This window comes from Pogona vitticeps, chromosome 3 (assembly GCF_051106095.1).
Source record: "Pogona vitticeps strain Pit_001003342236 chromosome 3, PviZW2.1, whole genome shotgun sequence".
Taxonomy (NCBI): domain Eukaryota; kingdom Metazoa; phylum Chordata; class Lepidosauria; order Squamata; family Agamidae; genus Pogona; species Pogona vitticeps.
Window position 1 is genome coordinate 3678918 of NC_135785.1, and position 21913 is coordinate 3700830.

At 47.6% G+C, this 21913-nt stretch overlaps 1 protein-coding gene across 5 annotated transcripts in view; it reads left to right on the forward strand.

Moving 5' to 3' along the window:
- The window catches only part of TNK2 (tyrosine kinase non receptor 2), a 120040-nt gene that overhangs the window by 46109 nt on the left and 52018 nt on the right, over positions 1 to 21913 (forward strand). For all 5 annotated transcript variants that reach the window (XM_078389707.1, XM_078389708.1, XM_078389704.1 and 2 more), the window contains exons 2-3: positions 17978 to 18155; positions 19660 to 19730. In XM_078389707.1, the coding sequence (XP_078245833.1) occupies positions 17978 to 18155; positions 19660 to 19730 (249 nt within the window). The remainder of the gene's footprint in view (positions 1 to 17977; positions 18156 to 19659; positions 19731 to 21913) is intronic.

The window sequence follows — 21913 nt, forward strand, 5'->3', positions numbered from 1 at the left end:
GGCAAGAAGTAAATGTCAGAACTGGAATTTCCCAAAGAAATAAGGCGGTAAGATAGGATGCAGGAGGGGAGACCTCTGAAATCGTGGCCCACAGGAATGCAAAGCAAAGGAAGAAGCTTTTAAAGTAACAGCTAGCATTTATCCTGATGGTGTGGTCGCCAGATGTATTGCGTGACTCTTCCGACAATCCTCAGCCACAGGTCCTCGGGTCTGCTGGCAGGGGTTTTGCTGCTTTTAGTATTTGCGAGTAAACATATCTGTGGAGCATGAGAGCATCATCCTTCCTCTCTGATTTCCCTCTCAATATTTAGTGAAGGTGTGATTTATGTCATTTTCTTCCCCTGATCCTAACCTCTGCTGTTGTTTTTTTGGGGGGGAGGCTGAATTGGGATAAAAGTGGGGTGCAAGTAAAATAAATATGGAATACATAAATGTTTTTAGTGGTCTAATAAAGGTATTCACTGGTTGGATAGCTTAGTGGTTTAGGTATCTGGCTGCCGAGCCAGAGGTGGGGAGTTCGATTCCTCCCAATGGGCCTCCTGGGAGAAGAGCCAGCCTGGGTGGCCTTGGGCCAGCTGCACAGCAGTCCCAGGGGTCCCTCCAAGAAGAAGGGAACAGGGAAGCCACTTCTGAGTATACTCTACCTGGATAACCCTGAGAAGGGTTGACGTAAGTCAGAATTGACTTGATGGCACATTATTATGATTAATAAAGATATTGTTTAACCTTAATTTGGGGTTTTGCACGTGGGCCACCCAGCTGTGTCTCTTTTCTGCTCGCCTGTCATGGAATCAGCTGGTCCGAGAGCTTGAGGATCGGGGAGGAGGTCTCTTCTCAAGCAGTAAGTTCAGAGCTTGGAAACATTGCCGTATTTTTCTGTGTATAAGATGCCCCCATGTATAAGACTTTTCTAACCCAAAATTTCTTTCTTTGTAAGAAAGTGGAGGGGGAAAGCGATTCCTGCTTTCCCCCTCCACTTTCTTTGCAAAAAGCTGCTTTCCCTCTCCACGGTTTTGCAAAGAAAATGTGGAGGGGGAAAGCGATTTCTGCTTTCCCCCTCCATTTTCTTTGCAAAACGTGGAGGGGGAAAGCAGGGATCAAAGCTTCCGAATATAAAATGACCTTCAATTTTTCCCTTTAATTATTTTAGGAAAAGGTCTCATTTTATACACTGAAAAATACGTACTTTCTCATGCTGCAGTGGTTAAACTGCAGTACTGCAGCTCAAACTCTGCTCATGACCTGGGTTCTGTCCCAGGTAGCTGGCTTGGAGTTCACTCAGCTTCCCATCCTTCGGAGGTCCGTAAATTGAGTGCCCAACTTCCTTGGGGGGCGCAATGTGTAGCCTGCATCATTAAATTGAAAATCGCCCAGAGAGTCCTTTAAGGCAGCGCTATGGGACGGTATATAAGCAGCCGACTTTGCTTTGGAGAGGGGGGGCACTGCATGTCCCAGAACTCCACAGCCAGGGATTCTGGGAGTTGTTGTCCAAAAATAATAATAATAACATTTCTAAGCTCAGGACAAGCCCAGTTTCCAGTGTTCTCAGAGGATGAGGACTCTGGAGAAGATTTTACTCACTTTTCAGACAACCGGGCAGTCCAAATCCCAAACGGAATACTTTTCTTTTCCCCCCTCCCTCGCCTCACAAACGGGCCGTCCCGCGCGCTCGCCCACTGGGTCCAGCCCTTTATATTTTTAGCCTAAGCTCCACCGCAAAGAGTCGGCATTGTCGTGTTGCAGCTTAGAGTGGCTCTCGCCCAAGAATAGCAAGGGAGGCTTGTTGTGTTGTCTATGCAGGCAGGATTGGGCGGGGGGGCTTGAGAAAAGGGGGGATGTTTTGAAGCAAACCTCGGTGACTGAGGTGGCTGGGAAGAAGGGGTCACGACAGATGTGGAGGGGCTGGAAGAAAAGGCAAACTGATGGATGGGAGGCTCCCGGAATTTCCATGCAGTCAACAAAAATAACTTTTCCATTTCTGTTGCAAACGCACCCGGCAGGTCTTTTAAAGGCTGCCCTTCATTTCCCTTCCCTTTGGCATTCTGTGTTCGGCAGTTTCTTAGGGGCCACCGTTTCTTTAGCTAGGCTTGTAAAACATGAGTGCCTCTGTTCCTCAAGAGCGAGGCCTCCTCTAAAGTCCTGTGTTCAGTTCTGGACGCCACACTTGAAGAAGGAAGCAGGTCTAGGACTAAGTGCCTAAGTGACATGCCCATGGCCATCACCCAGGGTCTGTGGCAGAGGTAGAAATCGGTGGGGACGGGAATGTTTTCCCCAGGGTAACCAGTGAGCTGGGTTTCCAAGAGGAATGCTGTAGGTATTCCAGGTGTGTTCTGCCTCCGTCAAGGCTGGGGAATCCATGGGGAAGATGGGTCTCAGCCCTAGATGTTGGGGGAACGGGCTCCTTGCACTTTGGGAGGGCTTTGGGAGGGGCCGAGGAATCTGCTCAGAGGGCTGAAGGGTCCTTCTTGAGCCTCTTGAGATGGGATATCCCAGTATGGAGATACTTAAGGCAGGTTGGGGCATTGGCGTGTATTCTTAGACTCTCGAATTTCATCCGGAGGGATGAAAATCAGTGGAAACCGTAACAGAAGTAGTTAAGAGTCGAAGCCTCGGTTCTTAGGTCAGGGCATTGAAACCAGCTGTGTTTTTTTATTTTTTGGCAGCAAAACTGAAAGAGAGTTGAGGGACACCTTAAAGGCCAGTGGAATTTATTTAGCATAAACCTTTTGGGATGTTAGCCTCATTTCCTTGGGTGCAAGGGAGGGGTGCAGGGATTAAATGGGTCGTCATCCCTAAAAGATCATGGCAAACAAATCATCATTCACTCAAAATTTTTTTTTACCCTGCCTTCCTCCTTTAAAAAAGACCCATGGTGACTTACGTAATTAAAATGTCGCGTTTTAACCACGATGTCACGTTTTAACCACCCGTGGCGCAGTTGTGAAACTGGGCTCATGACCATGAGTTCAGGGTAGCCGATTCAAGGTTCAGTCAGCCTTTCATCCTTCCAAAGGAGTCCTCAGCTCACTCGCTGGGGGGGGGGGGATGTGTTGCCTGCAAAGTTAACTTATAAACCGCCCAGCGAGTGCTTGACGCGCTATAGGGCAGTATATAAGCAGCACGCTTTGCTTTTTTGCTTTTAAACCAAAAAACAGTAAGCATACAACTATAAGAAAGGGTCAAAGGCCACACGACAACACAGTGAAGAAAAACAGCACCAAAACACATCCAAAGCAGTAAACGCACAGCAATCCATTTTAAACATCCCATCCAGGCAGCCAGTCACTCACTCAAGGAAAGCCTGCCCGAAGAGGAAAGTCTTTATCTGCTTGCGGAAGGAGAGCCAAGATGGGGCCAGCCTGGCCTCCAGTGGGAGGGAGTTCCAGAGTCTAAAGGAGCAGCCACGGAGGGGAGGCCCTTTCAAATGCACCTGCGTTCAAGTGTTAAAGGTCTTTTTCTGTTTCAAGAAATGTTTAAAACCCCTCTTGCCTTATTTGATTCAAGCTACAGTCACTCAAAGTTAGGTGGGAAAGGAAGGTCCGCAGACCTGCGTTGACCTTGGCTAAAGGTCCCACGGATATGTCTACCTCCCCACTCCTGTCTACCCCCCACTCACAGGATCTCACAAAGCCTAGGGTGTATTTTGAGTTGCTGGATTTGCCATGGGTTTGGATTGTTTCAAGCCAATTTAAAAACATCCCTGGCCGTGACGGACTCCTTAGGATGTTCAGCTCCCTATGTGATCTTACAGTTTTCCAGTGTTCCATCTTTGTGAATTTTCCTTAGCCTCAGATATGGATTTTCCACAAAACTTTTTTTTCCCTTTGGGTGCTGAATCCTACTGGGAGATTTTTTTTTAATGAAAAACTGGAATAAACTATATTAAACCTCTCAAATAGTTTGGCCACACCAAATAGCTTCCTTTTCACTGTACCATGGAGTTACAATAATAGTGGCCTGTATTTATATTGCACTCTTTTTGAGTGCAGTGTCGTGTGGGCATCTTAGCTCCATCATCTGTACAACCATCCAGTGAGTGAGGCAGGCCAATATTATTATCCCCATATGGCCTCCGCGAAAGCTGAATCGGGGCCGCCCAGTTCAAAGGGCTGCACTTTTCGCATGTCTTATCAAGGTGAGTTTTTATCATTCTGATTTTACAAAAGAGGAAAAGGACAGGCAGTCCTGGAATAGCGTGGGCGGCTTGGCAATTTACCGTTTCTCCCTCCCAATCAGCTGCTTTCCAGATGCTTGAAGACAATAACCTCCAGTCCAGCACATCTGTGCCACATCTTGGAAAACAAACTCGCTTGTGAAATTCCTCTGCACGCAACCATCTGCACTCAGAGGGTGCCTTAGGGGAGTCATCCGCCTCTGAAGGGTAGCGTTGGAGGAGACTCCCTTGGAGAGATGGTTCGTAGAGCAATTTAGACATCGGTCCCCATGCCCTTTTTGGCTGTAACCGTGCTCAGCAGTGTAACTAAGGACACATGGCCTGGCTTGGGTATTTTGTCCGTTGTCCCCAAAAGTTATTTTCCCATGCTCTTGAGTATTCCAGGCTAAGGACCCTGGGATCTGCAGTAGAGCCGTGCTGGAGGTAGGAATCGATTTGCTAGTGGGAAGCCCAAAGAAAACACAATAAACTAGACCTTTCCATCTGGATGTCTATGCAACGTCTGCGGAAGCTTTGCTGGGGTTTGTCACAAAGATTCGCTGCTTTGCGGATGCAACTCCTCTGGCACAAGCAAGACCAGCTGAAAGCAAATGTCAGCTCTTCTCATTTGTTCAGAGTTAACCTTTCCAGAGCAAGGCTCCTTTCTTCAACCCGAACTTGTGCTGTGGGACCCGCCTCCAATGTGTTGTTTTGTCGGAACGGTTCCATCGTTGGGTGTTTTCTGCCTTCTTTCCCTGTCTCTGCAGCCGTTGAACGCCAAGGCAGTTTTGGCCCATTGTCAAGTGTCATCCATCCATGGTGGGTCGAGGATTGAGAACAGGCGCAAATCCCCCTTCCACCCTATGATTAAAAAGAAGCAAGTTCCACCCTCCTTTGTATCTCTTCCTCCTCTCTCCCCTTGCCTTTTCTCACTGTATTTTGCACCTTCCCTGTTGTACCTTAAAAAGTAAATAAAACTAAACTAAAAAACAGGATGATGATGGTGTTGTTGGTGGAACCTACCAGTGGCCAGAATGTTATCTGCTTGTGGCTTCTGATCAATTCGTTTTGTCCCCAGAATAATATAGAATGGTCATAGATCATAGAGTAACCAGAGAATAATGGAGTCAGGAGGGGCCTATAAGGCCATCGAGTCCAAACCCTTGCTCAAGATGTCTTCCAAACTTTTTTTTTGCATGGGTTTCTGCTGGGAGATACAGAGAGGGGGCTAGACAAGCAAGTTGGTGGGTCAGAACTGGGGGAATCCGAAGGAACGTGGGGGTGGTTTGGTCCCACTGTAGCATGGCAATCCCAGCAAACCCGAGAGTTTACCATGAAGCCTCTGCTTGGATATCTTTGGGAAAGGAGAACCCACCCAACCTCAAAGCAACCTCTTCCCTCTGTTGGGCAACTTGTTACTCTTTGGGTGTTTCTCCTAGGACCTGAGTTGACCTCTTTCCCCGGTCTCCTCTTCCTGTCGGTTCCTTGAAGGTAGGAAAGTTTGAGAGCCACTGCTCCCAGGACGAGCAGCCAAGAGAACGTCTCTTGAGGGCAGGTGGGGAGCAACTTAGTGGCTTCTTATAAGGATGCAGAGATACAAAGGACTTTAAAGGGCCTCAAGGGTCTTGTACCTGCAGCCATGTACGCAAATAAAGGGAGCTGAAGTGAAACTAGTTTTATGGAATGTTTTTGTAAGCCAGTATGTTGTTGTGACAGAAACTGGTTGGCTGGATAGTGGTGTTTTTATGCATGAGGAAGAGGAGTCATGGAAGCTCACGTGGGTTGATCAGGTTCTAATGCAGTGGCCCCCAACCTTGAGCCTCCAGATGTTCTTGGACTTCAACTCCCAGAAATCCTGGCCATCAGAGTTGGTGGTGAAGGCTTCTGGGAGTTGTAGTCCAAGAACATCCAGAGGCCTAAGGTTGGGGACCATTGTTCTAATGAACGCAGAGGTCACATGCTGGGTGGTGCACCCAGCACTTCCTCAATTAGCTGAATTTTGCTTCTGCAGCTTCTGTGACTTCTCTTGCTTGTAATAATAACAATGCCGTTCTTCGTCACCATCTTGGAAATGCAGAGCTGGAAGGGATCCTGTGAATCATCAGGTCCAGGCACTGCTAGGGAGGCGCGGGGGGGGGGATTGAACTCCCAACCTCTCGCCCTGTAGCAAGAGACCGCAACCATTCAGCTGTCCAGCATAAAAGCATTAATAGAATTTTGGCTGAAGAGTCTGTCCTAAGATTATACTCCACAGGGACTGGAAACCAAGCCCTGTGATGAAAGAACTGGGCATGTTTAGCCGTGAGAAAAGAAGACTGAGGGGAGATTGTTGTTGTTGTTTGGTTGTTAAGTCGTGTCCGACTCTTCGTGACCCCATGGACCAGAGCCCTCCCGTCTTCCACTGTCTCCTGGAGTTTGGTCAAATTCGTGTCGGTCGCTTCGGTGACCCTGTCCAACCATCTCATCCTCTGTCATCCTCTTTCTCCTCTTGCCTTCACATTTTCCTAACGTCAGGGTCTTTTCTCTGCCTGGAAAAGACTCTCCAGGGGAGATAGGATAGCACTTTACAAAGACTTGAAAGGTTGTCCTACAGAGGACGGGCAGGATCTGTTCTCAATCATCCCAGAGGGCAGGACACACCCTAATGGGCTCAAGTGACAGGCCGCCAGATTTCGACTGAATATCAGGGGGGCAAAAGTCTTAACTCTTAGAGCAGTACAACAATGGAACCAACAGAAATGTTGGCAAATCGTTGGGTCCAACTCCTGAGTCCATATTAAAACAATAGGGATTTGAATACTGGACTGGACTAAAAAGACCAGAATCCCCTGGCCATCTCAGGGAATTCTGGCCCTCCCCCCCACCCGAGTCATCGGCATCTTCCTCCTTTGGACCAGCTGGCAAAATGGCGGCAGCAGTGCCTGGCAGAAGTCCTCGCCCAATTCCTTCCGGGGCGCTGGTGGGCTGCCGTGTAAGAATTAAGGTAAATGCCTGAGGACCCCCCCCCCCTTAGCTGCTTGGGGAGCTACCTGCTCGGAACAGCCTGGTGATCTGAGCAAGGTTGGCATTGCCAGGGCCACAGCGATGCTCTAGGTTGCCTCAAGGCCCATCTTCAAAGCCTGGGGGGGCATGGGGGGTGCAACCACGGCTCGGGAGGCAGAAGACTCTCTTGTTGAGAGTCCCGCTGCTCCTCCCCAAGCTCGGAAGACCAATGGACATGGTAGAGGCCGGTCTCCGCTTGATCCTTCAGACTTATTGGGAGATCATCTCCCAGAAGCCCCAGCGGAAACAGCTTATTCGTTCAAGAGAAGAATGGCCCACATCTGTCAGATCTGCTTGGATTTGGGTTCCTGCCTTGAGGAGCAGGGGGGTTGGACTGGATGGCCTTTAGAGGCCCCCATCCAACTCAATTCCTTCTTCTTTGATCCTGAAGGCTTCAGGACTGAACCTGACCTTGAAATGAAAAAAACGGTGTGCTATGGAAATCATCCCTTTGAGGGAGGAGGAGGAGGCATCGAAGATATCGGCTGAGGCTGGAACGGGGCGCAAAGATTGTCACCAGAAGGTGACAATCATATTATTAACACTCGCCATAAACAACAGCCTTGGTGACAGTCCAAACATCCTGGCAATATGTGAGACTCTTAACACATGATAAGCATCTGTTATCCTACTACGGCAACTGTCTCTTTAGCAGTTTGTCACTGTGATTTAGTTCTGAAGTCGTTTTTCTCTTTCAAGTAGGTGTTTAGTTCCGTCCGGCTGAAACCAGAGTCCGGCTCCATCCTGTATACTTCTTGTCTTTCGCCATGTAACACAACTGTTGTGATAATCAGCCTGTTGATATGGGTCGCGCCCTAAGCAATCATGACCCCGTTCAAATCGGTGCCGTCAGAGTGGAATTTGCGAATGTGTCCCAAATCTCGCTCGGATTTTTGTTCCTTTTTGTACAGTAATTTTCTTTCGATATTCTTTTTGCTCCACAGAAGCCGCTTTGAGATTGTGTGTAATGAACACATGTTCCCAAAGCAAGAATTCATGGGTTGACGGAAATATTTTTTTTCTTCCTATTTTTATTAATATTTTTACCCGCCCTTCTCCTTTAAAAAGGACCCCAAATGGCTTTACATCACAAAAAGACAATATTTAAAGTGATAAACAGTAAGAGGTGTACAAATACTTTAAAAACGTATTAAACAAAATAAGCACACTGAAAAATGGTAGAAAGAAGCAACACAGATAAGGCATCCGAAGAAGTAGGGCACAATCACCTGTATAAAAAAAAAAAACCAATCACTCAGGGAAAGCTTGCCTGAATGGAAAGTTTTTGGCTGGCTTGCGGAATGACAAGTAAAGACGGGGCCAGCCTGGCCTCCAGTGGCAGGGAGTTCCAGAGTCTAAAGGAGCGGCCCTCTCCTGCGTCTCCCCTCCAGGTGCACCTGTGAAGGTGGTGGGACTGAGAGGAAAGCCTCTCCTGAGGATCTTAACACCTGAGGAGGTTCATAAAGGGAGATGTGGTCCGTGAGAAAGCTTTTGGGCCCAAGCTTTATATAGATTAGAACCATCATTTTGAATTGTGCCCGGAAATGGATCGGCAGCCAGCGGAGCTGCTCCCGTGGGGGATTAAGTCATCCCTCTGGCATCTTCAAGACTAATGGGTTTATTTCAGTGTAACCTTTCATGAATTATAATCTACTTCCTTGGACACACAGAGTGAAATATTTGTCCCCAGGTTGTTGTATGCAGTGTGCATACCTGTGGGGGTGGAGAACCGGTGAAGAGACACAGATGATGAACTTCCCAAGTGACAATAGCATGATTAACACCGGTTAATTGCTTTTCAAATTGCTAGCCATCTTTGTGTCTGTACATAAACCTGTGGCTCTGTGTTGTGTTCACATCTGAACATGGATGTTTCAGGGAGTCTGTGGCCAGACCATCATGAGCCTCGACTCTTGTTACCTGTCTGGAAACCTGCTGGTGTGTGGAGTCTTTTTTCTTTTCACAGTCCGTCTATCAACCCCAAGGGTTGAGAAATCAGAAGAAGGCTGATGCAGGAGCAGGTGATACCTTTAATGGGGGGGGGACCACAAGAAACAAATAGCGAGCTTTTGAGGATAAACCATCTTCTTCCAAGCTGTGCCTCTTTGGGGCCGTTCCAAATTTATGTGCTGTTTTTAATGTCCCAAATTCACCTGGCGGGATGGTGTAGAGAGGCCAGGTCAGGGTCTTCAGATGGAAATAGCTGCAGGATGCATGTTGGTTGCAAGCTCTTCTTCAGCAAGCTGTTTGGAATTGGTGGCCCATCTCTTAAAACAGAGGACCGCTGCAGGCCATCTGGGGTGGGGTGGGGGCTCCTTCTCCCTTTCTGCTTTCTCTTGAGATGCTGGAAGGGAAAGCTGCCCAGTTCACCTGGCCTGCCTCTAACAGAGATGGGATCAGGACTTTAGTTAACCCACCAGGAACAGTCAATTTAAGCCAAATTAAAGCCAATAAAGAGTTTTATCTGGGGGATGCTCTTTTTAGTATGCAGTACTGCTCGTTTGAGGTCCAGAGTCTAGAAGAAGGCAGAGACTCAGAACAAAGTAGAAAGAAGTAGAAAAAATTATCTAGTGTAAGGATGCACCAGAGCATCTGTACTGTGGTACCCTTGGTTACTGTCTACAGAGGACAAAAGTTGGTGAAAAAAAATGAAGAAGAAAATAGGATTCATCTGAAATGTGGTGTTGGGAAGAGAGCCTTACAGATACCACAGATCACAAGAAAGGGCATTTTGTACTTAGGAAACCCTAGAAAATGACTGTCATAGGTCATGGGTGTGTCATCATGTTCCTTTTCGCATCTTTCTTATACAGTGGTGCCTCGCTTTACGATTGCCCCACATTACGATGAATCTGCTTTATGGCGATCTTTTTGCGATCGCAAATGCAATCGCAAAACAATGGTCTAAATGGAGGAATTTCGCTTTGCGATGATCGGTTCCCTGCTTTGGGAACCGATTCTTCGCCAAACAATGTTTTTCTAACAGCTGATCGGCAGTTTCAAAATGGCCGCCGGGTAATTAAAATGGCTCCCAGCTGTGTTTAGGGACGGATTCCTCACTATACAGGCAGAGAAAATGGCCGCCATATGGAGGATCTTCGCTGGACGGTGAGTTTTTACCCCATTGGAATGCATTGAATGGGTTTCAGTGCGTTTCAATGGGGTTTTTAATTTTGCTTTACGATATTTTCGCTTAACGGCGATTTTCCTGGAACGGATTATCGTCGTTAAGCGAGGCACCACTGTAGAACATGGTTTCCAAATGCCCATCTTGGTTTGTTGAGTTATTTTTTTCACCTTGTTTGGGTATTGTTTGAGAACTGCCCAACGCAGATGCTTGGATGGGGAGTCTCTGCTCTTGAACTGGAGGTGGTCATGTCGTATTTGCATTGTTGGTAGGATATGCTTGGTCCTGTGCATGCCTACCAGCGAGTAACCACCAGTGCATGCAACGGAGCTTCCTTTTCAATAGACATGCAGTGAACTCTGCTCTGTGCGCCGCTGCCATGAATCCGAACATAGCCTTGGAGAAGGACCCCCGTATCCTCGTTGTATCAGTAAGCCCTTGATCCCGGAGTAGACTTTGGTCTAGATGGGCGGGGTATAAATTAAATATAAATAAATAAAAGACCCTTCTTTGGGAAGAAGTGGTAGATGGGAAAGGTTCTTTGCTCCAGCAACAACAGCTGCGATTGAGAATAGAATAAATGCCATTTTAAAAATCAGGGCCAGATGTTTTAACTCGGAGTGCAGCCAACCACTGATGGGACCCTGAGCCAAGAATTGAAAGGACAGGAGAATCTTCGTAGCCTGCTCTTTCCATCAGGACCAGATGGTCTGAAAGGGCAGTAAAAAGGCTTCCGCAGAAGAGAATCCCATAAAAAGCAAACGTTACCCAAGAGCAAATGTGTATTTTTACTCCTTCTGCAGCAGGATGATCCAAATCTATTCCAAAAATATATGTGGGAAATTCCCGTAGGCCAGAGAGCCCTGTCCTCTTCTAAACCTGCTAAATTTTTCACGGTGCTTTCCTTGCTGGCCATTCCATGATGAAAAGTAGCTCCTGTACTGTACACACAGACAACTGCGACCCCCTTCCATAGGTCTGAGTTCCTGGCATCCCCAGAGGCAACAATCTGGCCAGAGAACAGAACACAAAAAATGCACCACAATCTACTTATCAGGGAAGCATCGGCATTTTGCATGTTCCTGTCCATTGTTGTTGTTGTTTAGTCGTTCAGTCGTGTCCAACTCTTCGTGACCCCATGGGCCAGAGCACGGCAGGCCCTCCTGTCTTCCACTGCTTCCAGGAGTTGAGTCAAATTCATGTTGGTCGCTTCGATGACCCTGTCCATCCATCTCATCCTCTGTCGTCCCCTTCTCCTCTTGCCTTCACTCTTTCCCAACGTCAGGGTCTTTTCCAGGGAGTCTTCTCTTCTCATGAGGTGGCCAAAGTATTGGAGCCTCAGCTTCAGGATCTGTCCTTCCAGGGAGCACTGAGGGGTTGATTTCCTTCAGAATGGATAGGTTTGTTCTCCTTGCAGTCCAGGGGACTCTCAAGAGTCCTCCAGCACCACAATTCAAAAGCATCAATTCAAGTCAGCCTGCTTTGTGGTCCAGCTCTCACTTCCATACATCGCTACTGAATAAACCATAGCTTTGACTATGCCGACCTTTGTTGGCAAGGTGATGTCTCTGCTTTTTAAGATCCATCTAGGTTTGTCATCATCAGTCTAGGTTTGTCTAGGTTAGCTGAGCTTTGGTCTACTCCATAATAAAGGGGATGATCAGACGGACCGGCTGTACGAGGTTAGAGCAATTTGAACTCTTGAAAAGAACTGGATAAATGTTCATTATTCATGCATGCTTTTGTTTTGATTACCCTGTAGACGTACTATGGCATGAGTATACATGAATTAACTACAGTACTTAATGTAAGGACAATACAGTTGTGCTCCCTTGTGGACATGAAGTCATGCCCAGTAGTAAACACATGCTAAAGCACACACAAACACACCAGATGTCATGCTTATGAGGATGTGGAGAAGGAGATGTTTTAAAATAAATTTATTATTCACAGAATACATGAAGTTGGAAGGGGCCTAATAAAGCCACCGAGTGTGTCCCCCCCCCCCCCGCTCGAGGCAGGAATCCAAATCAAAGCAGATCGGCCAGAGGGTGGTCTAAATTTCTCTCAAAGGCCTCCAGCGTTGGAGCGCTCGCCACCTCCCCTTGAGGTCATGGGTTCCGTTGTCATACTGCTCTAACCGTTATTACTGCTGGAAATGTAATTTCCTTGGAGTAGAGAAGATTACATCAAAAATGTTTTTGGGGGGTGGGGGTCCAGGGAACGGTTTGGATGTACTTAGGACCAGTCAGTGCTGGTTTTCCAGATGCAGGATCTTCTCCCCCTCTTCTCCCCTCCATTCATCTTCTCCACCCCCATCATTCCCTTCAGTCTCCATCTGTCTTTTCTGCCTGCCCTCCACCATCTCGTCCTCCCAGACAGTCTCCGAAGACCCCAACTTTGTGGTTTCCTCCCAAGCAGCCTTGTTCCCTTTGCTCCCGAGGGCACCCTCCAGGTCTCGCCTGATGATGCAGAATCCAGCCCCTTCTTTTGGCTGGGGAAAAAAAAAAGGTTCTCCAGCCTCCGACTTCACCGGCTGGCAGCTCTCCTGGGGGACCACCGTCCAAATGAGGAATCGTTCAGATGGAGAGCAGAAGCCTCACTTTGTCACCCCACACGCGCCTCCGGGAGGCCGGGAGCCAAGCCAGGAGACCCATTACTGTCAATTAGACAGAGCGGGGGGGTGGCTAACGAGGGTTCAGCTGCCTGCGGGGAAGGGCGAGGGAGGCCAGCTGCCTCCTCTCTACGCTGCTCCATTGCTCCTGACACGCGAGCCCAGGCTATTCGGAGCCCAGGAAGGGTGCTGGGGGGGGGGAGAAGACCTCTGGAGACTGACAGTTCGACCTTGGCTAGAGACACTCAGAGCTTGGGGGGAAAACTGGGCTCTTTGGGTGATAGGCTTGGAATGGAAGTTTTCGGGTTTTGTGCCAAGGCTCTCTGGATCGCTTAGTGGCCTAGTTTGGTTCCCTTCCGTGTCCGGTTGATGGGCTAGACTGGATGATCCAGAGGGCCCCTTCCAGCTCTGCAGTTCCATGATGATGATTATGATGATCACAGTTGGAGAGTCGCCTCCCCCACTTCCAGCCATGCTGCTGGACAAAAGATTTTAGGATTTAGGGTCCAGAAAAAAAAATAGTTTCCCCCCCCCCCAAGCTTTTGAAAGAAGCACGTCCTCAGAGTGGTGGATTCAGCTTGTTTTCTTCTCCTTCCACTTCGGCAAGCACCTCTCGTTCCTTCCTCATCCTCTGTTTTTGGTGCTGTGTAAAGCAGCCATGAGAAGAGAGGACTCCCTGGAAAAGCCCCTGATGTTGGGAAAGTGTGAAGGCAAGAGGAGAAGAGGACGACAGAGGACGAGATGGTTGGACAGGGTCATCTAAGCAACCAACGTGAATTTGACCCAACTCGGGGAGTGCCCTTAATCAACTTGGGTTGATTGCCCTTTCTCAATAAGCATTGCCTCACAACAGTGGTTCATGCCTTGGTAATCTCTAAAATACAGTAGATTATTGTAACATTCTCAATGTAGGGCTGCCCTTGAAGTCTGTATGGAAACGTCAGCATGTTCAGAACATGGCTGCCAGGCCTCGTACAGGTACCAGATTTGAACACATGCCTCTGGTCTTGCTTCTTCATGGATTGCTGCCTTGTCGTGGCGAAGGGGCTTGAGTAACTCAGAGAAACTATGGGCTATGCCGTGCAGGGACACCCAAGACGGACAGGACATAGTGGAGAGTTCCGACTAAACGCAATCCACCTGGAGTAGGAAATGGCAAGCCACTCCAGTATCTTTGCCAAGAACGCCCCATGATCAGAAACAAAAGGCTAAAAGATATGACGCTGGAAGATGGGCCCCTCAGGTCGGAAGGCGTCCAACATGCTACTGAGGAAGAGCGGAGGACAAGTACAAGTAGCTCCAGAGCTAATGAAGTGGTTGGGCCAAAGCCGAAAGGACGCTCAGCTGTGGACGTGCCTGGAAGTGAAAGGAAAATCCAATGCTGCAAAGAAAAATACTGCATAGGAACCTGGAATGTAAGATCTATGAACATTGGGAAGCTGGAGGTGGTCAAACAGGAGATGGCAAGAATAAACATCGACATCCTGGGCATCAGTGAACTAAAATGGACAGGAATGGGCGAATTCAGCTCAGATGATTATCATATCTACTATTGTGGGCAAGAATCCCGTAGAAGGAATGGAGTAGCCTTCATAGTCAACAAAAGAGTGGGAAAAGCTGTAATGGGATACAATCTCAAAAATGATAGAATGATGTCAATACGAATCCAAGGCAGACCATTCAACATCACAATAATCCAAGTTTACGCACCAACCAGCATTGCTGAGGAGACTGAAATTGAACAATTCTATGAAGATTTACAACACCTTCTAGAACTGACACCAAAGAAAGATGTTCTTCTCATTCTAGGGGACTGGAATGCTAAAGTAGGGAGCCAAGAGATAAAAGGAACAACAGGGAAGTTTGGCCTTGGAGTTCAGAACGAAGCAGGACAAAGGCTAATAGAGTTTTGTCAAGAGAATAAGCTGGTCATCACAAACACTCTTTTCCAACAACACAAGAGGCGACTCTACACATGGAAATCACCAGATGGGCAATATCGAAATCAGATTGATTATATTCTCTGCAGCCAAAGATGGAGAAGCTCTATACAGTCAGCAAAAACAAGACCTGGAGCTGACTGCGGTTCTGATCATCAGCTTCTCATAGCAAAATTCAAGCTTAGACTGAAGAGATTAGGAAAAACCACTGGGCCACTCAGGTATAATCTAAACCAAATCCCTTATGAATACACGGTGGAAGTAAAGAACAGATTTAAGGAACTAGATTTGGTGGACAGAGTGCCTGAAGAACTTTGGATAGAGGCTCGTAACATTGTCCAGGAGGCAGCAACGAAAACCATCCCAAAGAAAAGGAAATGCAAGAAAGCAAAGTGGCTGTCCAACGAGGCCTTAGAAATAGCAGAGAGGAGAAGGGAAGCAAAATGCAAGGGAGATAGGGAAAGTTACAGAAACTTGAATGCAGACTTCCAAAGAATAGCAAGGAGAGACAAGAGGGCCTTCTTAAATGAACAATGCAAAGAAATAGAGGAAGATAACAGAAAAGGAAAGACCAGAGATCTGTTCAGGAAAATTGGACATATTAGAGGAACATTTTGCGCAAAGATGAACATGATAAAAGACAAAAATGGGAGGGATCTAACAGAAGCAGAAGACGTCAAGAAGAGGTGGCAAGAATACACAGAGGAATTATATCAGAAAGATTTGGATACCCCGGACAACCCAGACAATGTAGTTGCTGACCTTGAGCCAGACATCCTGGAGAGCGAAGTCAAGTGGGCCTTAGAAAGCCTGGCTAACAACAAGGCCAGTGGAGGTGATGGCATTCCAGTTGAACTATTTAAAATCTTGAAAGATGATGCTGTTAAGGTGCTACATTCAATATGCCAGCAAGTTTGGAAAACTCAACAGTGGCCAGAGGATTGGAAAAGATCAGTCTACATCCCAATCCCAAAGAAAGGCAGTGCCAAAGAATGCTCCAACTACCGTACAATTGCACTCATTTCGCACGCTAGCAAGGTTATGCTCAAAATCCTGCAAGGTAGGCTTCAGCAGTATGTGGACCGAGAACTCCCAGAAGCACAAGCTGGATTCCGAAGAGGCAGAGGAACTCGAGACCAAATTGCTAACTTGCGCTGGATTATGGAGAAAGCCAGAGAGTTCCAGAAAAATATCTACTTCTGCTTCATTGACTATGCGAAAGCCTTTGACTGTGTGGACCACAGCAAACTATGGCAAGTTCTTAAAGAAATGGGAGTGCCTGACCACTTTATCTGTCTCCTGAGAAACCTATATGTGGGACAGGAAGCAACAGTTAGAACTGGTCATGGAACAACTGAGTGGTTCAAAATTGGGAAAGGAGTACGGCAAGGCTGTATATTGTCCCCCAGCTTATTTAACTTATATGCAGAATACATCATGCGGAAGGCTGGACTGGAAGAAACCCAAGCCGGAATTAAGATTGCCGGAAGAAATATCAACAACCTCCGATATGCAGATGATACCACTCTGATGGCAGAAAGTGAGGAGGAATTAAAGAACCTTGTAATGAGGGTGAAAGAGGAGAGTGCAAAAAACGGTCTGAAACTCAACATCAAAAAAACTAAGATCATGGCCACTGGTCCCATCACCTCCTGGGAAATAGAGGGGGAAGATATGGAGGCAGTGTCAAATTTTATCTTCCTGGGCTCCATGATCACTGCAGATGGAGACAGCAGCCCAGAAATTAAAAGGCGCCTTCTTCTTGGGAGGAAAGCGATGACAAATCTGGACAGCATCTTGAAAAGCAGAGACATCACCTTGCCAACAAAAGTCCGAATAGTCAAAGCTATGGTTTTTCCTGTCGTGATGTATGGAAGTGAGAGCTGGACCATAAAGAAAGCAGACCGCCGAAGAATTGATGCCTTTGAATTGTGGTGCTGGAGGAGGCTCTTGAGAATCCCCTGGACTGCAAGGAGAACAAACCTATCAGTTCTAAAGGAAATCAACCCTGAATGCTCACTTGAAGGACAGATCCTGAAGCTGAGGCTCCAGTACTTTGGCCATCTCATGAGAAGAAAAGAGTCCTTGGAAAAAACCTTGATGTTAGGAAGGTGTGATGGCAAGAGGAGAAGGGGACGACCGAGGATGAGATGGCTGGACAGTGTCTGCGAAGCAACCAACATGAACCTGACACAACTCCAGGAGGCAGTAGAAGACAGGAGGGCCTGGCGTGCTCTGGTCCATGGGGTCACGAAGAGTCGGACACGACTAAACGACTAAACACACACACACACACTCTGGTCTTGGCATGTCTTGGTTGGCTCCCTGTCAGCTTCCTTGCCCAATTTGAGGTGCTGGCCATGACCTATAAAGCCCATAATGGTTTAGGATCTCAGAATGTCTCTCCCACAAAATAGCGACCCGTCTCACCTCCACCTACAGTGCTCAGTGCTCAAAATTGAGAGGCCTAAAGCTTTCTCAGCCATGGCCGTTTCCACTCTGGACTGCGCTTCTTCTAGAGGTTTGTCCAGGGCCGTCTCTCTCAGTTTTTAGGAAATTAATAAATCAGAATTCTATAGAGCTGCCTTTTATTAATTTTTAACCGTTGGCCTGAGATGTTCAGATTTGCTGGAATTGTTCTGTTTAAATGCCCTTTTATTCCGCCAGGGATGGGATTCTTGCTGTATTTATTGTATATTGTAATTTTAGGCTGTTTGATCGCAATGGGTTGTGAACCTCTCGAGAGAGTGTTCACCCTGATGGGGCAATACAGAAGTTCAAACAAATCCTTATCCTTTCTGTGCTGTCCAAAATGGGCTCAGCCGCAACTCCCATCATCCCCAGCCCAGCCACTGCGGATGGGAGTTGTAGTCCAGACAGGCCTCTGGAGGGCACCACGTTTGGAAGGCTGCGAGTTCTAAGCCTGAAATAATCATTTAGTGTTTAACCCCCATGCCTCCCCTTCGTTTCTTCCGCTGTTACCACCCTCTGCTTTTCCAAGGCTCTGTCTCCACAGATAGACTCTGGATGGCCGAACATCTTAAAAACTCCTTCTGTGCCCCAATGAACTGTTTACCTGGCTTCCCTTTGGCGTTTTGCAGAAGCTGAGTTGTGGCATGCAGGCCGATGAAGGCACCGACTGGCTTCTAGAGCTTTTAACCGAAGTCCAGCTGCAGCAGTACTTTCTGCGGATCCGGGATGACCTCAACGTCACACGCCTCTCGCACTTTGAATATGTCAAGAACGAAGATCTGGAGAAGATCGGCATGGGGCGGCCAGGTGAGTCAGTGAAGACCCCCTGCCAGCCACCCTCTGCCACCTGCAGCCTTATGGAATAAAAACAGAGAAGCAGCAAGGGTAGATCAATGCCAAGAGAGTATGAATAGCCCAGGGTTCTCGTTGGAATAAAATAAAATGTTCTTCTGTGACTTTGACGGTTGAACAGAGATTTGAACCCAACTCTCTTGTATGCTCGTCTAACAATTACTGGATCAAGCTGGTTCTCCATGGACTGTGATTCAAAAAAAATTTGCGATCAGAGGTGGTTGCTGTCGACTTTGGGTTTTCCCCCAAATTTCCAACAGTACATTTTAAACGTACCACAAGAAAACCATACTTCAGATCTCATCAAATACCCTTCCTTAAAGTCAGCGCTCTCCAGATACTACATATCGCATCATGCCAGGCTTCAGTGGCTGTTGGGTCCCTTTGTGGATTGGATTAGATTGGGTCAGGTTGCAGTTTTTGTGGAATTTATTTGCCCCACCCATCATGTGGCAAAGCCACTATGGGCTGCTTACAATCAGGACATCAGAATACAGTCGTGCCTCGCTTTACGATTACCCTGCATTACGACGAATCCGCTTCACAACGGCGTTTTTGCGATCGCAAAACGATGGTCTAAATGGGGGGATTTCGCTAGCGATGCTCGGTTCCCTGCTTCGGAAACCAAATGTCGCTTTATGACGATCAAAAACAGCTGATAGTTGGGGTTTCAAAATGGCCACCGGGTGCTTAAAATGGCTCCCCGCTGTGCTTAGGGACAGATTCCTCGCTATACAGGCACCGAAAATGGCCGCTGTATGGAGGATCTTCACTGGACGGTGAGTTTTTAGCCCATTGGAACACATTGAATGGTTTTCAATGCGTTCCAATGGTTTTTTTAAATTTTCGCTTTACAACATTTTCGCTTAACAGCGATTTTCCTGGAACAGATTATCGCTGTTAAGCGAGGCACCACTGTATATATACTGTACAACTAAAATTCAGGAAACGGTACACATTGAAATGTGAAAACCTCTCAAGCCGTAACTAGATACAAACATCTCAGCTGAGATAAAAGATGGTAGTGATATTGTAACCACCAAGCAGCCCATGAATTTCAGGGTCATCAGAAAAAGTCACAGAAGCCAAAATGAAGCAGGGGTAACCCTGAGTAAAAAAAACAGGTCTGGCTTCCAAAAGCTCAAGAGGGTCAAGAATCCCATTGCCACTCCACCGGGAGGGAGTGCCACCATGGAGAAGACCCTGTACCTGGTAGTGGAGTTCTGGGGCCCCCTTCGCGTGGCCACCTGTAACTTCATGGATTGGGGGGGTTCACTCCGAGGAAGAGGTGCTCTGATGGGTATGATCTGTCTCAGTGAAGCGTAATCCCATCTGCAAGCTGCTTCTTTGGTGGGATAATACAAATAAGAGGGCTGGTGGCGGGCAGGGGAGATATTTGGGAGGGGGGATCAATTCCCCACCACCCATGGTGACTAACCACCACTCGCTGCTTTCGCAGGTCAGAGGCGTCTCTGGGAAGCCGTAAAGAGGAGGAAGGCCGTATGCAAGCGGAAATCCTGGATGAGCAAGGTAAGAAATGGGTCTCTTGAGAACTAGAAACTTGTTCAGAAGGCTAAAACAGAGTCTGTGCGTCTGATCAGGCAGTTCTTTCGATTCAGTTAACCCGGATGTAGAAGGCGCCTGATGCGTCTCCTGCTTGCAAAACAGACACCCCTAGATTGACGTGTATCCTCGGGCGGCTCTTTCTCACGCGACCCCCTTTCGTATGCACCTTTCGGAAAGCCACTCGGGTGGAGAGGGGGCCACAGCGGCCCAGCGACGGCACCCATCTGAAATGGAGATACCTGGTAGGTCTCGAAATGGCTCTTCCAGGGTGGGATTTTTGGAGCCGGAGTGCAAAATTAAAAAAATATGTTCTGCATTTCTGACCTTGCAAAGCAAAACAAGACACAAAAGTGAGCTGTGTAAAGCTTGTGTGGTTGGTAGAGGGCTTTAAAAAAGGTCCTTTCTTGAACTGCAATTCCCAGGGTTTCTCTCACCCAGAATGGCCATGGATCGCCATGGCTGGAGGGTTCTGGGAATTGGAGTCCAGCTATTCCATTCCCCAAGCCCGTGGCGTCTTTTGCTGACTTCTCCCAGCGGCCACTGCTGCAGCACGCAGCAAGCGCAGCTCCCAGTGGCCTGGAATAAAGGGATGATGAAGACAGATGAGGCGATTGAGCTAATTGATTGTGCTGATGGCATTAGCCGCCTCTCTCTTCCCATCTCAGAACAATTAGCACCCCCAGTTCCTGCAGGCTAATTCTTAGCCAATAGAGGCAGCCTTGTCTGTCCTGCTGGCGCCCCCCTCTGGAGAAAGGAGCCAGCCAGGGGCAGCACAGCTGGCTTGTGAAGCTTCTGCTTTGCCAAGGATGGGGGGATTTCTTCCCAACAAGCTGGCCCGGCTGCTGCATCATAACAGTAGACCCCAACAGTGCCCTCTGTCCACAGCTCCTTGCACCTAACAAACCAGCCATGCAGACTCATCCTGCAGCCCCCTCCCCCAGGATTTAGCAGTTTGCCATCGGACTAATTACTTAAGAGTGCTAATTTAGTTCTTGAATATGCATTTTTTCATGCAATGCGAGCTGTAGTGAGTTTCACTGCATGAATGCATGAACGCCGCTGCTGGCTCAGAGGAGAGGATTTTATCTCATTCACTTTCCTTTCTCCTGCAGCTAGGAAAAGTTGCATTTTTTGAGATACAAACCTCCAGAATTCATCTGGGAATACTGAGAGTCATCCTGGGGAAGGATGGGGTTTTTAGCCAAAAACATGACTTTCCTAAGCTCTTTTCAGTGACTGCCACCCATATACTTCTTGATTGATGGATTGACTGATTCATTGCATTTATTTATTTTATTAGATTTCTACCCCACCCATCTAGACCCATTGCATTGCATTGCTATGTTGCTTTTTTTGCAGCTATGGCACTCAGATCATTAAAAAAAGGAGAAAGAAACAGGTGTTAAAAAAAGCATATAAACGCCAATCAAAAATGGTTAAACAAGGAATTATTAAAATCATCATATTAAAACCAAATCAGGAAATACAAAACTATTTAGAAACACATGAAAAGGATATATTGGTGGCCAGTGTGGGGGCAACAAGCTATGTTAAAATTGGACCTTAAATACTGAAAGCCAATTAGATTAAAAAGGGTGTCAATTGTTGCCGAAAAGAGGGGGGGGGCAGCCCTACCCATCCAGAAGGCCTGCTCCCAGATCCCTGGGTACGGAATGTCAAAAAACCCAGAACATCAAGATCCGGCCATTATTCTTGAAGGCTCCTGCTTCTCGGCAAGAGAGAGATGGCAGGCTGAATAAAAAACCAAGGGTGCCAACGCCACCTCATTCTGGAGACAAAAGCTTATTTTGGACCCCTGTCGATTTGTCTCTCGGCTTGGGCAAGACACGCAGGCCTTTTGTGTTGAGTTGGACGGTTTGAGGCGTATCGAATCCAGCCAAATCCAGTTGAATTTGCCTTTTGTCTTGCATTCGCTCGCTTCCCCACCCCACCCTCACTTTGCAACGGTACGGGAAGAGGACTCGTTTTGAGGCCGATTCGTAGACATTAACGAATCTGTTTGCAGCGAATGTGGGGGGCGGGCGGAGGGGGTGCGAGTCACCCTTCTTCCACCAGCATGTCCGTGCGCCGCGCGCGCATAGGAGGAGAGAGAAAGCATTATGATCCGATGGGCTGCGGGCACTTGG